Raw genomic sequence first — 15,824 nt, 5'->3', positions numbered from 1 at the left:
TACTACTGGTGAGGGTTTGGAGACAAAGTGAACTGTACTCCTAGAGAGAGGCATGTACACTTTGTGGCTAAATACGTGAAGTCCTGGAGAGCAAGGCAACTATTTAGCTAGAGGCCATTCTCTTATAAAGACTGGATGGATATTAGAGCCAGAGAAGCCTGAAGAACTCAGCCTCTACAGACCGGCCCACCCGGCGTGGTCTTGGCCAGTTACTAAATTCTCAGAAGACTCTCCTTTTACCCTTCATACAAAGTCAACGTTCTGTTCAATTCTGTTCAACAGAATGGGTGGTGAGTGCCACTCACAGCCTGCCCATTCCCAGGAGCTGTGACCCTGCCCCAGCATGTGAGGCTCGATCCAGGCTGCACTGCTCCTGGTGGGGGCACTGCCTATCTGCCGGTGAAACCCGCGATGCCGGCCCTGGGGGTGAGCCCCTGCTGCCCACCTGGGCTTGCATGCGGCAGTCTACCTCATGAAGATGCAACACAGACGGCTTTCCCTGCACACTGCTCCTTCTAAAGTCAGGCACAGCCTGCTTACTTTTGAGGAATTTCTTTATTGGGGATCCACCTTACCTTGCCACAACTATCTGGCTCTTCACAGCCAAGATGGAGGGAGCCCTGAACGATATATTCATGACATCTTACAACAGACAATACACACAGGTAGTACATGAAATCTTTACAATAACACAGTCCGAAACAATCTACCATTTAACAGGATTAAGCAGGAATTTCCTCCTATCCCCCAATTATTGGTAGTTACTTAGCTTTTTGCCTCCTGCAAGAAAATGCCCTCTTTTTCAGCATTCCTATTCATAGGAATCCCTGAATCAATTTTTTGTGCAAATTCATATTGAAGACATGTTCCCTTAGTTACTGAGTGTGCTCTATTTTCCTCCATGGTAGAACCTTTTATTTGCAGTGTTAACATGTGAGGTTTTCACTCAGCACACATTTGTCACTCACTGAGGGGGGTTCATCTGAAATTTTTAAAGTTTCCCCCACTCAACTAGTGTATCACACTACAACAGTATAGTCCGATCAACCTGCGTTTTTCCAGAGTGACTCTCATATCTCCTGTTAGATTAAGTCTACACTTTTTAAATTTCCCTGCAAAATTCAAATTTTGTTTCAGAACTTGTCATCACCTTGCCCCAAACCACTGAATTATGTAATAAAGCTTTTACAAGAGTACTACTAATAAATATATTTATATTCCCTGAAGCCTATCTCTCCCTGAATTTGGCTGCTGGAGGCCCTTCTTGGGTTATTTCCACTGACCGTATAATTGGGACTCAAAAGATACACCTGAATGTCCCACATTTAGATTCACAAAATTTAACCAAATATGAACTTTCTAATGGTGACTGTGTGACTTCTAGTTGAAATCCTTTCCTCACCCATGTGTTTCATGTCCAGATATGTCTGCTTATTTTGAAAGTTTTGACATCGTTTCATTTTGATAGGTTTTATCCCCAGTATAAACTGTTTTGTATTCCATAAGGGCTCAACTACCTTGACACTGGAGGCTTCCTTGAAGCACAGGTTACTCATGGTTTCATTTGTACTATGTAAATTATAGCCATGAACAAGGACCTCAGATACTCTTACATTCATAAGGTTTCTCTTTCACTGGAGTTCTCTGAGACTTGGTAAGCTCCGCCTCCTACAGAGACAAGCTCATCCTGGCCCCATCCAGAACATTCCCGCCCTCGTAAGTTCTCCTCTGTGCTGTGCCACTGTAACTCCCCACATTTGGCACACTTAGAGATTCCTCTCCTGTATGGATTCTTTTGTGCTTGGCAAGATCTGACCTGGTATTAAATGTCTTCCCACACTCATTACACCGGTATGGCTTTTTTCCAGTGTGGATCCTTTTGTGCTGGTCAAGGACTGATCTATAATTGAAGGACTTCCCACACTCACAATTATAGGGCTGCTGACCACGGTGGATGCTTTTGTGGTTGATAAGACTCGAGTGTGAGATGTACGCCTTCCCGCACTCGTCACACCCATAGGGTTTCTCGCCTGTGTGGATTCTCTTGTGCACTGTGAGGCCTGAGCTGTTCCGGAACGCCTTCCCACACCTGTCACATACGTAGGGCTTCTCCCCTGTGTGGATCCTCTTGTGTTGAGAAAGGAGTGAGCTGTAACTGAAAGATTTCCCACACTCTACGCATTTAAAAGGCTTCTCCCCAAGATGGACTCTTTTATGGCTTACAAGAGTTCTGCTTGAGAAAAAAGCTTTTCCACATTCATCACATGTGTAGGGTGTCTTGCCAGGGTGGGTACTTTTATGGTTAATAAGGCTTGAGTGTGAGATGTAGGCTTTTCCGCACACATCACATTCGTAGGGTTTCTCCCCCGTATGAATTCTTTTATGCACTTTAAGGCTGGAGTTGTTTCTGAAAACCTTCTCACACCTGTCACACTCATAGGGCTTCTCTCTAGTGTGAACCCTTTTGTGTTGAGAAAGGAGTGACGTGTAGTTAAAAGATTTCTCACACACATCGCACTTGTAGGGCTTCTCCCCAAGGTGAATTTTTTTGTGGTTTATAAGGGTTCGGTATGTGATAAAGGCTTTTTCACACTCCTCGCACTTATAGGGCTTTTCCCCAGGGTGCACACTCTTATGGTTTATAAGGCTTGAGAGTGAGATGTAGGCTTTCCCACACTCCTCACATTTGTAAGGTCTCTCCCCGGTGTGGATTCGCTTGTGTACTTTAAGGCCTGAATTATTTCTGAAGGCTTTTCCACACTCATCACACCCAAAAGGCTTCTCCCTCGTATGAATCCTCTTATGTTGTTCGAGGGCAGAGCTGTAATTGAAGGACTTCTCACAGTAGCTACATTTATAGGGCTTCTCCCCAAGATGGACTCCTTTGTGGTTTTTAAGGCTAGAACGTGAGATATAGGCTTTCCCGCACACATCGCATTTGTACGGCCTTTCCCCCGTGTGGAGCCTCCTGTGGACTTTGAGACCCGAATTGTTTCTGAAGGTTTTCCCACACACATCACACACATAAGGTCTCTCTCCAGTGTGAATGGTCTTATGCTGAAGAAGAAGTGAGTTATAGCTGAAGGACTTCCCACACTCCTTACATTCATGAGCTTTCTTCCCAGGGTGAATGCTTTTATGGACTGCCAGGCCTGAGCTATAGCTGAATGCTTTGCCACAGACATCACATTTGTAAGGTTTCTCTCCTGTGTGAATCCTTTTATGTACGATAAGGCCTGAGCTATTCCTGAAGGCCTTCCCACATTCATCACATTCATAAGGTTTCTCTCCAGTGTGGATGACTTTATGCTGAATGAGGAGAGAGCTATAGTTAAACGATTTCTCACACTCATCACATTTGTAAGGTTTATCTCCAAAGTGGATGCTTTTATGGTTTAGGAGTGTTCTGCAAGTAATGAAGGCCTTCCCACACTCGTCACATTCATAGGGCTTCTCCCCTGTGTGGATCCGCTTGTGAACCCTGAGGCCGGAGCTGTTACTGAAGGTTTTCCCACAGATGTCACATTCGTAGGGCTTCTCCCCTGTGTGGATCCTTTTGTGGACTCTGAGGCCAGAGCTGTTCCTAAAGGCCTTCCCACACTCGCCACATTCATAGGGCTTCTCCCCAGTGTGGATCCTCTTGTGCTGGTCTAAAACGGAGCTGTAATTGAAGGATTTCCCACACTCATCACATTTGCAGTTCTTCTCCCCAGAATGAGTGCTCTTATGGTTTATAAGGCTGGAGTAGGACATGTAGGCCTTCCCACACTCCTCACACTTGTACGGCTTCTCCCCAGTGTGGATGCGCTTGTGAACGCGGAGGCTGGAGCTGCTCCGAAAAGCCCCTCCGCAGTCGCTGCACTCGTAGCGTTTTTCCCCACTGTGCATTATTTTATGTTGAACAAGGCGGGAGTTATATTTGAAGGACTTCCCACATTCATCACATTTATGGGATTTCCTAATAGCACTGGTGTTCTGGTTCAGATGGGCATGAGAGTTTCCATTCATACTCTCCGCACATGTGCCTTGCTCACTGCTTTTCTGTTTGATGGGGATGGTTTGGTGTGTAATGTGCTTTGGGCCCAGATGTAAGCTTTTCTCAGATGCCTCGTCTTCTTCTTCCTGTTCTGTCTTTATATTTGCTGTGATTTGGGGTTTTCCAATTGTTTCCCTGATGCCACTTTTGTCCTCCTTCATTCTTTTCCCATCAGGCTTTTCCAACTGCTTCTCTATCCTGCTACCCCAACCACAGGTTCCCTCAAACTCAGACTCCTGCACACAACTCTTGTGAAGGCCTTCCACTTTTAGCCACAGAGGTTCCGCATTCCCAGCATTTTCACACTTTTCAGTTGATTCCTCATCCTCAGTGCCCCTTGTCTTGAAATGTGACACTAAACCAAGAAAATAAAAAGATACTTATTCACATTGTTTAGAAGAAACTATAACAATTACATGCAAATTCACTCAAGTGTTGACTGCATGCTGTATGATAGGTACCGTTTCTATCACACAGCATGAGATACAATGGTGGACATGCCAAAACTTCTGCTACCCTGGGGCTAATGTTAAAGTGTGACAGCCGTGAATTTTCAACAAAACAGAGATCCTTTCTATTTGTGTATAACAGCTTAGTATGAGGGTAAGTTGAAATGATGCACAGAAACAACGGCAACACTGATCAGTTTTTTAAAAATGACACCAAGTAATGGAAAAACAGAGGGCAGGAGAAACCTCTGAAGCAGAGGAGACAGATTAGAAAGACAAAAGTTAAGAAGACATAATCTGCAGAAGAGAGGCAAAGCTGAAGATGAGAAATCAGTACCTGGGAGGAAGTGTTGGGAGGGTCAGAAAATCAGAATAGTCATGTCAGGAATTATAAAGAAAACAAGCCTGTTGGTTTGGCCTCTTGGACCTTCCCTCCAAGGAAAACTCTGACCCTGGAAAGTGGCTAGCTGGGTAGTCAGGGGGGAACTCTTAATGTAAGAGAGGACACTTCAGCCTGCTGGGCAAAAGGCTTTCTTTCAATCTTACTTCAGGAACAGGCTAACTGCAGTCAGAGAATATCAAATATCAAAAGCAAAAACACAAACCATTAGACAAAGGAAATAATTCTGCCTAAGTGGAAATCCCTAGCTGTGTGGTCTTGAGGAAGTTATTTAACCTTTTAGACACACAGTTTCCTCATCTGTACAATGAGTCAACAGGACCGGTGTGAATATTATATGAGAGAAGATGTGTAAAGTGTTGAGAATGTCACTATAGCAGAAGTACTTGGTGAATGCTATATGCTATCATTGTTTTGTTATTTATTCACGGTCAGGTTATTAGATCATGGTTGAAACTGAGGCCTAAAGTGCAGGACTCTGGAAAGGTGAACTCCTTTCCAAAGGGGTTTAGGAGCCTGGCAGGGTCCCTTTGTCCCTGTGAAGGTTCTCTGTATGGCTGGCACTCCATCAGTATCCACCTATGGACAAACTGACTCCTAAGAACAAAAGAAAGAATTCTAAGTCCCTTGTCCCCAACCATGGACAATTAGATATTTGTGATTAGACTTAAAATATGGATCTCTCCTCTTAACCAGGGTACCAGACTCTCTTGGGGCAGTACTCTGGACCTCTGTCAGTCCTACTTAGAAACTCTGTATGTAAATGTGAGGAGGAATCAGAGGCAAAAAAGGAAAAGTAAGATATATATTCTGGAGTGTTCATGTATAAAGGACGACATGATCCAACTTACGCTTATGGAGATGTAATGACGGACTCAATTAAAATGTACAGAAAAGGAGAAGCGGGAACTCAGAGTACCATGAGGACAGTAAAATGAAGCACCATGCAACAGACATTAAACCAAAAGGTGACTCTACTGTGTGAAAGCTTCACAAAATGACAAGTGAATAGGTAAGAGATCTTCAGAGGTCACTGACAAATGGTGGCTCCGCCTAGTTCTTTGCTCTGTTTCTTTACTACTTTGGGCAGAACAGCCCATGTCACTGGGTGAGCAGTGACATTCCAGAACCACCAGCAGCAACACATGTTCTATCTCTGCTTTGAATCCTGCCTCTACATACAGCAGGGACTCTGCTCCATCCAGTCCCTTTGGCCTTTATGTTTCTGCATATGGAAAACCAAATCCCCTAAAATAAATACACAAAAACTGTTAGAGAGAAAAACAGAAAAGGGAAAGCCATGAGGGGAGACTAGCCATGCTAGATATTAAAGTATACCACAGCCCTGGCCCAGTGGCTCAGTTGGTTGGAGCATCACTCTGTATATCAAACGGCTGCAGGTTCAATCTCCAGTCAGGGCAGGTTCAAACCCCTGTTGGGGCACATATGGAGGCAACCAATCACTGTTTCTCACATGAATGTTTTTTTCTGCCTCTCTCTTTGAAATCAATAAACATAGCCTTGGTGAGGATTTCCTTTAGAAAATTAAAAAAAGGTTTAAAGTATGCCACAAAGCCTTACAAAATAATGTGGCACTGGTTCAGCTGAAAGACAAACGGAACAGGATACAAAGTCCAGAAATAGTCCTAATTACTACAGAAATCAAATATATGATAAAGATAATATATCAAATTATTGGGGCAAAGATGATCTTTTTATTAGTGTTAGAGCAGCTATAAACCATCTGGGAAAAGATAGAACTATATCCATTCTCTACACCACACTCAGGAACAGCCTCCACGAGGAGCCTCTGCCTCTGCGGAGCCTCGCCCCGAGTCACCGGGGCGAATGCCCCTGAAAAAGTAAAAGGTTGGTATTTCTGACTATATAAATTGCCATGTCAAAAATACCATAAGCAAAATCAGAAAATGAATGACAAAGTGGAAGAAAACATTTACATTGTATATAAAGCCTAACATCCTTAAGATATAAAGAATCTTCGGAAACTGAAGAAAAATAGACTAAAAATCCTACAGAAAAATGGGCAAAAGATACAATTTATCAAAGGAAATATTAAAATGTTCCTTAAACACGTCTTCAATTTCACTCATAAGAAGAGACTCACTCTAGATCTTATTCACTCAAATAAAATCTAGACTAAAGCACCAGGTCTCGCCGGTCAGACTGGCAAATATTCAAGCACTTGACAGCCTACCGGGCTGGTGAGGCCATGGGGGAAATGGGCACGCTCGAGTTGCCGGGAATACAGCCTGGCATAGCCTCTGTGAGGGGAACTTGCGATACCAGACACGAGTATGTGTGCATGCACACTTTGACCCAGGAATTCCATCTCGGAATTTATACTGAAGATATAGTTCCAAAAATACGAAAGTATATATGCAGAGTTATTCTCTGTAGCATTACATGTAACTGCAAAATCTGGAAAACTACCCACAAGGCTATGCACAGAAGAATGGGCAAGTAAGCTATGGCATGTATGCACAGTGGAGTACTACAAACGACTGCGGAACATCTTTATAAAATTGATCGACAGCGAGCAATTTCAAGGATACACTGTAAAGTGAAAAAGCATATATGCTACATTTTATGCACAAAAATAAGAAAACAAGCACATATCTGCTTATTTGACAGTAATGAGAGAAACCAGAAAACACTGAAGGACATTACTTATAAGGGGTGCGGGAATGGGCAGCTGTGTACAGCCTCTGTGCAGTTTTTACTTGTTGAAGCATGGTAATGTTCTCTAGATTCGAAGAATAAAGGTACATCAGTGAGAATGGGAAGGGGGAAGCCAGCAGACCAGAAGGCAAATGAAAGGAACTCGTCTGTGCTTCTTGTGAGTACCACGGCCACAGGAAGAGAACAAAAAACCAGGAATGAACCCACATAACTCACACATAGCACATGAGGAGATGCTGTGCACTCTCAGTTTAAGGGAAGGCTGGAGGGGCAGTGAGGAAGAGCTACAAAGAGAAGAACTCCTTTTAGCAGCTTTGTTTTCTGTGATGGTATGGGCCACGTAATTTTGGAACAATTTTAGATGTATTATGGGACTGAGCAAATGTGTTTAGTTTTGAGCCAGGGCTCTCCTGGAGGAAGAAGAGACATGAAAATACGGAATATGGGAAGGCAAGAAAGAACTCTGTGGGGTGAAATGGAGGTATTGGTGTCAATGCAGGATTTCTAACTTATATGTGTGCGTGCACACATATAAATGTATGTATGTTCACATATATGTATATTTGTGTGCATATGTATATTCCCTAGCTCTGTCTGCCAAAAAGCAAACACACCTCAGTGGTAATGAGCCCATCTAGCACCCTGTTCTCAGCCTCTATTACCACTGCTACTAAAAGGAATCCGATGGATTCCAGGCTGGGGACAGAATACACAAAATGAGCTGCAAGCAAGGAGGTGCTCAGAAACAACAGGGACACATCACAAGACCACAAGATCCAGCTTGAGTATCCAATTCAGGGTCCATAATAATTAGGTACAGATTATGAACGCACCTGCCCACATTTCACTGAGTGTTCAGTTTTTAACCAAAAACAGCATGACCCCTGTGCCCCACCCTCCCTATTCACCTGATCTTACCCGGAGTGACCTCCTTTTTGTTTCCATGAATGAAAAAAGCCCTCAAAGGAAAATGTTTTGCTGATGGGGAAGAGGTGAAACAAAAAACAGCAGAAGCACTTAAAGGCATCAAAATCTACAAATTCAAAAACTGTTTTGAGTAGTGGGAAAAAAGCCTCGATAGGTGTACTGCATCCAATGGAGAGCACTGTGAAAGAAGATGACTGACGTTTAAACATGTGAGAATATGCAGTTTTTTATAAATAAATTCTGGTTTTCTTTGGGTCCCCCCTTCTATTACTCATTGCTCTTACCCCACAACTCCACCTGCTAACCACGGGTCAACTGGACTTTCTATGTTCAGTCCAGCTGACATTGAAAGTCCAGTTGACCCTCCATAAGAAAATGAATGATGTAACTTTGGGAACTTGTTCCCTAGCAACCCATCTCTTTGACTGTCATCCCCCTGCAACATGCATCTTCAAAAATCCTGTTCCGTTCCCCTACTTGGAGTACGTCTTGGGTTGATACTGAAGGCTGTGCTCCCCGATTTGTAGATCCTATCAGAATAAACTCCCTTTCAATTTCTCCGGTAAAAACAATTAAATACATTAATAAATTATAAACGTTGAAAACAGGATTTCATAAATCCATGCAGATACAAACAGGGGAGAAAGGGAGGCCTCTTGCTTTCAGCAAAATACCAGGGCCAGATAGTAAATGTGGAAGGAGTAGTAAGTTAGAAAAAACAAAATCAGCATTTGGCAAAGGATAAACAGTAAGAGAATTATTAATGGATCCTAAATCTAGGGGAAATTTTAACAAGCAGTATAGACATTCCCCCAAAGAATGCAAGGGAAAAAATAGTAATTACATAGTGGAGAAGGTCAAGTGTTGTAAATCAGTACAGTACTGCCAGTGAGGGCAGAGGAACAGCGTGTGCTTCCAGGAGTGACGCTCTCAGAAGGACACATCGTCACCTACGAGAATGCACTAGATGAACTGAATCACAAGGAAACATCTGGCAGATCGAACATGAAGAATGTTCCACAAAAAGGTACCTGTATTCTTCAAAAGTATCATTTTCATAAAAGATGGAGAAAGCTAGAAATGTTCCAGATTAAAGAAGGCTATAGAAACTTGACTAAATTCAATACATGACCTGGAGTAAATCTGTACCGGAATGAAAAACTGGTAAGAAAATAATTGTGTCAAGTGATCAAACTGGAACATGGTTGGTTAGACAAAAGTAATGTCAACTGTAAATATGGAAGGTGACAGCTGCACTGGAGTTACTTACTTGAGTAACCCTATCCTCCTGAAATATATACTGAGGGGACAAAGGGCCGTGACATAAGGTTTAGGTGAAAGTATGTATGTATGAGGAAAAAGAAAACGAAAGTTAACTACACTGATGAGTGAGTTAAGGGTGTCTCCTCATGATTCTTATTCTTGAAGTTTTTCTTTTTACTTGAAAATATCTGCAAATAAAAGTTTTAAGAAATGTCCAGAAGTAGATTTAAGTTCTATCTTTCCCACCAGGCACTGCTTCCGCCCTCTTGCCTCCTGTCCACAGTGTGTCTTAAAAAGGTGATCTTCACACACCTGTCTCGCCTCTCGCTTACTTGGTCTGACTTCCTCTGCCCAGACCTTGCTCCGTTCACCAACTACTGGCCTGCTGTCCCTTGGATGTTCCCAGCCCCGTTCCGTTCTAGAACCTTTCCTTTCCTGATTCTATGCTCTTCTGCAGCAGCTCCTTCTGTAGGAGCCTACAGATAGGTCTATGACTCCTACAAACCATCTCAGAGAGCCTCCTCTCCAGCCCAGACCCCTCTCTTCAATTACAGACCCCGTAAACACCTCTGTCCTCCCCCTATTTGCCTAAGTCAAAAGTAGACTCTTCTCTTTCTCTCTGAAAGAGCCCCTAAGACCAGTTGCCTTTACTGCCTACACAGTTTTCAAGCCCCCACTCCATTCCCACTGCCAAGCCCGTAGTTTAGGTCCTAAATTCCCTTCTGAACTTCTGCTGTAGTCTTCCTACCTCCACTCTTACCCTGATCCAACTCTTCCTCCAACAGCTGTCGAGGTTCTGGGAAATGCACACCTGGTCATACCCCATCGCCAAATCTTTCCAGGCTACTTAGTGTGGCACTTGAATCCTTTTGCATATGGCCGCCTGGAGTGACTTGGGACACCAAACACTAAATAATCCCTCCTACCACTGTGCATTGGTCCTCGGCCCTGACGGACTCTTTCCCTTGGCTCTCTCTGACAGGTTAATTCTTATCCCCTTCACGTCCTCTGGGACTCCCCCATCTGACTGGCTACTGGCTGGCCTGCTGTGCATAATCACAAATGTCTCACTGCTTACCCCTCACATGGGCAGAGTCCAGCAATTCCCTTGTTTCTACCCTACCTGACCTCCTGTTTGGGTGGGGTCAGTGTTCTATAACCCAATGCAGAGCACCCAATTCTCTTAATGGCTGAAATCAAAACAGATCAATATAAAGGTCCATCTTCACTGAAAAAAGATGGTTAGCAATGAGATTCATAGTATTCAATACAGAGACTAAGAAAAGCCAAAACACAGGCACGAAAGCACCAAGGCATAGAAAACTAGCACAAGGTAAATGCTGCCACTACGCCTTGAACGTTTGTGCCTCCCCGAATTCCTATGTTGAAATCCTAGCCCCCAAAGATGAAGGCCATAGGAAGGCTTTGGAAGGTAGGTACATAAGACATGAGGGCGGAGCCCTCATGAATGTCATTAGTGCTCTTAGAAGAGACCCCACAGAGATCCCCCTTGGTGCCTTGACCTTGAGAAATAAATTTCTGTTGTTTATAAGCCACTAAATCTGTGGTATTTTATTACAGTGGCTTGAATGGACTAAGCTACTAACATGCAAAGGCGATGAAGAGGATGTAATAAGATAGTATTACTCTTATAAACAATAGTGAAGATATATTCCTGTATGTTATCTCTGAGGTTGAGTGCTGCCCAAGGAACTTCGATTATGACCCTCATCCTGCTTTGGCCCCAGGTACTGGACTAGTCCTGGGGATGCAGAGATGGTAAGACAAGGCCCTGCCATCAAGGAGCTCACACATGAGGTGAGCCTGGCAGGAAAATAATTAACATGTGATAAAAATGGGGGATGTGTACACAGGGCACAGATCACACAGGGAGGAGGAGGAGGCAGAAGGGATGGAACTGTTTTTGAAGGATTAGGAAGAGCTTCAGGAAAGGAGCAGGTTCAGCAAAGGGAAGAACTACAGTAACTGGAGAGGCGTTCACCACCCTCGGACATCTGGTGCACAGGGCACAGGCACATCTGGACAGGCGGACACAAACGAGGGCTACCCATCGTACCGAAGAGTCCTGACTCGGTCCTGAGGAGTTTTAGGCGGAGTAACAAGCTCAGATATGCATTTTGCGTGATCACTTACTCCATTAAATCAGGGGTTGGTAAACTTTTCCGTAAAGAACCAAATAGAAAATATTGTAGATTTTGTGGGTCACATTCTATTCATTCACTCATTCATTTATTTATCTTTTGCCTAATCCTCAGCAGAGAATATATTTTTAATTGATTTTAGAGACAGATTAAGGAAGAAGGAAGAGAGAAATATCAATGTGAGAAATATTGATCAACTGCCTCCTGTATGTGCCCTAACCAGGGATCGAACCCACAATCTAGGTATGTGCCCTGATCAGGAATTGAACCCTTGTCCTTTTGATCTACGGGAGGAGTCTCCAATCAACTGAGTCACCCGGCCAGGGCTGTGACTCATTTTAAATTTTTATTACTTTTAATATTTATATTTTTAAAGATTTTAAAAATTTTATTATTTTTTTAGAGGGGAAGAGAAGGAGAGAAATATCAATGTGTGGTCGCCTCTACCACACCTCCTACTGGGGACCTGGCCCACAACCCAGGCATGTGCCCTGACCGGGAATCTAACTGGTGACCTTTTGATTCGCAGATCAGCACTCAATCCACTGAGCTGAACCAGTCAGGGCTGCCACTTATTTTTTTAATCTGCTTTTTAATATCCCTTAAAAAATGTAAAAACCATTCTTAGCTTTCAGGCCACACAAAAACAGGCCACAGGCTCAGCAGTTTGTCAAGCAGTTAGATTATATCAAGGAATCAGAGTTAATTTAGCAGAGTGCAATAACGGCATTTTAGCTGCCACAGTGTCCTTTCTTTCTTTTCAAATAAAAAGAGAATGGTGAAACAGATGTAGCAATGCTGACAACTGTTAAATCTAAGCTATGGGTGTATGCAGTTCATTGCACTACTCTACTTTCCTGTACGTTCAAACTTTCTCATGATAAAAAGTCAAAACAAAAGAGGTCACTCACGGCAGCTGTGGAGTGTGGGGGCAGAGAACTGAGCTCTGGGGTCTGGGAGACTGTAGTCCCATGAAGATAGCTGACAGAGTGGGCTGGGCCATGCATCCCCCATGGCACACGAAAGAGTCACCCCAAAAGTATGAGTCCTGAATACAAAGGGCCAGAAAAGCTTTACTTTCTTCAGGATTCTACAGGCTGGAGTGGAAACTCCTCCAACCAGTTCTTGTCAGGGAGCATGACCCAACAGCCTAGTCACGCCAGTCAAGTACCAGCCACAGAGAGCGGCCTATTCTTTACAAACCATACATGACCCACAAATTCTGGGCAGCTCTGCACGTGCTCATGCCCTACCACCAGCGCTCAGAGGAGCTCATGCAGACAGTACGAGCCTGCCCTAACTCCTGCCGCTGAGCGGCAGGAGGCACTTCTCAAGAGCCTTGACAACTCACTTGAGAGCAACTGTAGCTACCTCTGGTATAAACTGCTGCCTGTTAACAACTCCCTGAAGCAAGCAAATGTGCAAACCTGCACGTGCCACAGTGCCAACCACAGTCCACAGCTCACACCTGGACTCTGTACCTTAAGTTCTTGGATGTTGTACGTGACTGGGAGATGATCAAGCCATCTCTTCTCTCTTCAGAGAGAAAAGAGGGAATGCAAGCACAAAATGCTTGCCAATTCAGAAGAAAGGTTACTTAGGAAGCGGGGGAATGGGATAAATGAGCAGTGACATGGAGACCAGGAGGGAGAAACATGGTTTGTGCTTTAGTTATTACTGCATCTACAGTTCATAAACATCAGGATGGTAGACAGAGCATGAGATGATTCTATGGCTTGAAAGTGGAAGTAAGGATTCACGGGGATTTCTCTTCAAAGTAAAACATGAAACAGAACATTCTCATTCCTGGTAGTGAAGGGGAAATGTCTAGTTAGCCTTGGGAATAAGGTAAGCAAAGGAAATTCCAAAAGGGAGGCTGAGAGGTTTTCTGAAGCTAAAGGAGCAAAGACTTGCGTGAGAAGAGTCGTCATTAGAGTTAAGTGGGCTACTGGAAGGCTAAACGTCACAAACACAAGTCTCAGAAGAGAGAAACTGCTTGGTTTTGTTTTTAAAATACTACATGAGTTATAATAATGATTTGGTATATTTAGCAATCTAACAATAACTGGCTTCACTGATGTAAAACAAAATTTTGACTTTTCACTCACTTCTTTAAAAACCCTTGCTCAGATAAGCACTGGTATGTCACCGAAAGCGCCCTAATACGAGGTGACAGAAATTGGGAAGAACCGAAACGTCCCTGACCAGATCCAAGTCAGGGGTGTCAGACTCATTTTCACGGGGGCCACATCAGCCTCACAGTCACCTTCAAAGGACCGAATGTAACTTTAGGGTTAGGACTGCATAACTGTACCTCCTCCCTAACAGTTCAGCAAGAACTCAGAGGCGCGGGGTAGACACCAGGTGCCAGGCTGGATAAAATCAGGTGGAGGGTAGATTTGGCCGTGTGGGCCTTGTTTGCGGCCTGTGTTCTAAAAAATCATGGAACATCCGAAACCTCCAAAGATGGCTCATCCAATACCACGATGCAGTAAAAAAATAAAAAAGCTCTCTGTTCTAATGATCTGAGACAGACCAGGTGAAAGCTGCGAGGTGCAGAACACGAAGAGCGACCTCCCACCAGTGTTCGGAAAAGGGGAACTACGTTCACATCTGCGGCATCTGCATAAGGAAACTCAGGAGGATCCACGCAAGCTGACTTGGATGACCTACCGAGGTCGGGCCTGGGAAGATAGTGTACAGGGGGGTACCTTTTCGCTGACAACTTCTTTATATTTTAAATAGCTGAACCACATGACTGTATTGTAGATTTAAACATTAAAAAACAACAATAACGCTTTTGCTGTCAAAAAGAAAACACGCCTAGTGGCTTAGTCCAAACGTCTTCGGGCCGCACACGCGGCCCAGTCATCTCTCACATCCCAGCACCGGCGTTCCCCTAGGCTGCCGCCGTGTCTGGAGCCTCCTCGGCCTTCTCCCAAGTTCACTCCCGGTCTGCGGAGCCCGCGGCAGGCCGCCTCCGCCGGGCGCACCCTCGTCTGCGCTTAGGCGAGCTGCCCCAGGCAACGGCGCGGGAAGCGCCTCCCCGGGGCTCGATCCGCACCTGGGCCGGCAGTCTCCACTTCAGCCCTCCCGCAAAGTGGGAAAAAAAGAGGGTTGGGGGGGAGGGAGGACGAATCCGGTCACCCCTAGGGGTCTCTCTCATGCTCGTAGTCACACTCGAGCCCAGACCAAAGTTAACTGCAACGCGGGCACCACAGGGGCGGGAGGGCGGTGTGTCTAAGAGCTAATTTTCTCAACTCCCTCCCGCCCCAGGCAGCCTGGAAGAGTTGAGAAATACGAGGGCGGGGCACTTCTCCGCGCTCGGGGCAGCCCCAAAGGGATCCCGGCTGCCCGGTCGGCCTCACTCGGCGCCAGCGCGCAGTCCAAGGGTTCCGGCGGCGGCCCCGCACCCTTCCGCAAGCCCGCGATCCCGCCTCCCCGGTCCTCGCCAGAGGCGTAGGAGGGGGCGCACTTCCTCCCAGATCCCGCCCGCGACCCAGGGGGCAGCCGGGACCGGCCGGGAAGGGGAAGGCGTGTCAGGAGCGGGCCGGGGGCGGGGGCGCGGGCGGCCGCGTACTCACGTACTGGCTGAGGCGGCGCCGCGGGAGGCCAACTGCCAGCGGGACAAAAGCTCAGCGGGCCCGGCCGGAAAAGCCGTTGTGGGCTGCGGGGCACTTCCGGGTCCTCTCTAGGAGTCTGGAGGACTGACTCGGTGGTATTATCTCCCTTCGGGCACGCGGGCCGCGGGGTGCTGGGACGGCTGATGCTGCAGTTGCTGTGTATTAAGTGCCGGCCTGGGTGCGCGTGCGCAAGTCCGGTGGAGGAGCTGTAGGCGAGCCTTCTCTGTCTTGTGGACTTGATGTTCCGCGTTGGGGGCGACAGCA

General features: G+C 45.4%; 1 protein-coding gene across 1 annotated transcript; it reads right to left on the bottom strand.

Moving 5' to 3' along the window:
• Positions 1 to 536: 536 nt before the first annotated feature.
• ZFP62 (ZFP62 zinc finger protein) lies at positions 537 to 15,598 on the bottom strand. The gene is made up of 2 exons (XM_037136344.2): positions 15,526 to 15,598; positions 537 to 4,391 (listed from the first exon to the last, which is right to left on the bottom strand). Coding segments are annotated over exons 1-2 (2,724 nt in total). The 5' UTR covers positions 15,527 to 15,598; the 3' UTR covers positions 537 to 1,668.
• Between the last annotated feature and the right edge of the window lie 226 nt (positions 15,599 to 15,824).

Source organism: Artibeus jamaicensis, unplaced genomic scaffold (genome assembly GCF_021234435.1).
Source record: "Artibeus jamaicensis isolate MK-2021 breed Jamaican fruit bat unplaced genomic scaffold, CSHL_Jam_final scaffold_286, whole genome shotgun sequence".
NCBI classification, from domain to species: domain Eukaryota; kingdom Metazoa; phylum Chordata; class Mammalia; order Chiroptera; family Phyllostomidae; genus Artibeus; species Artibeus jamaicensis.
The sequence above is the reverse complement of the archived record's forward strand: the minus strand, read 5'-3'. Positions and strand labels throughout refer to the sequence as shown.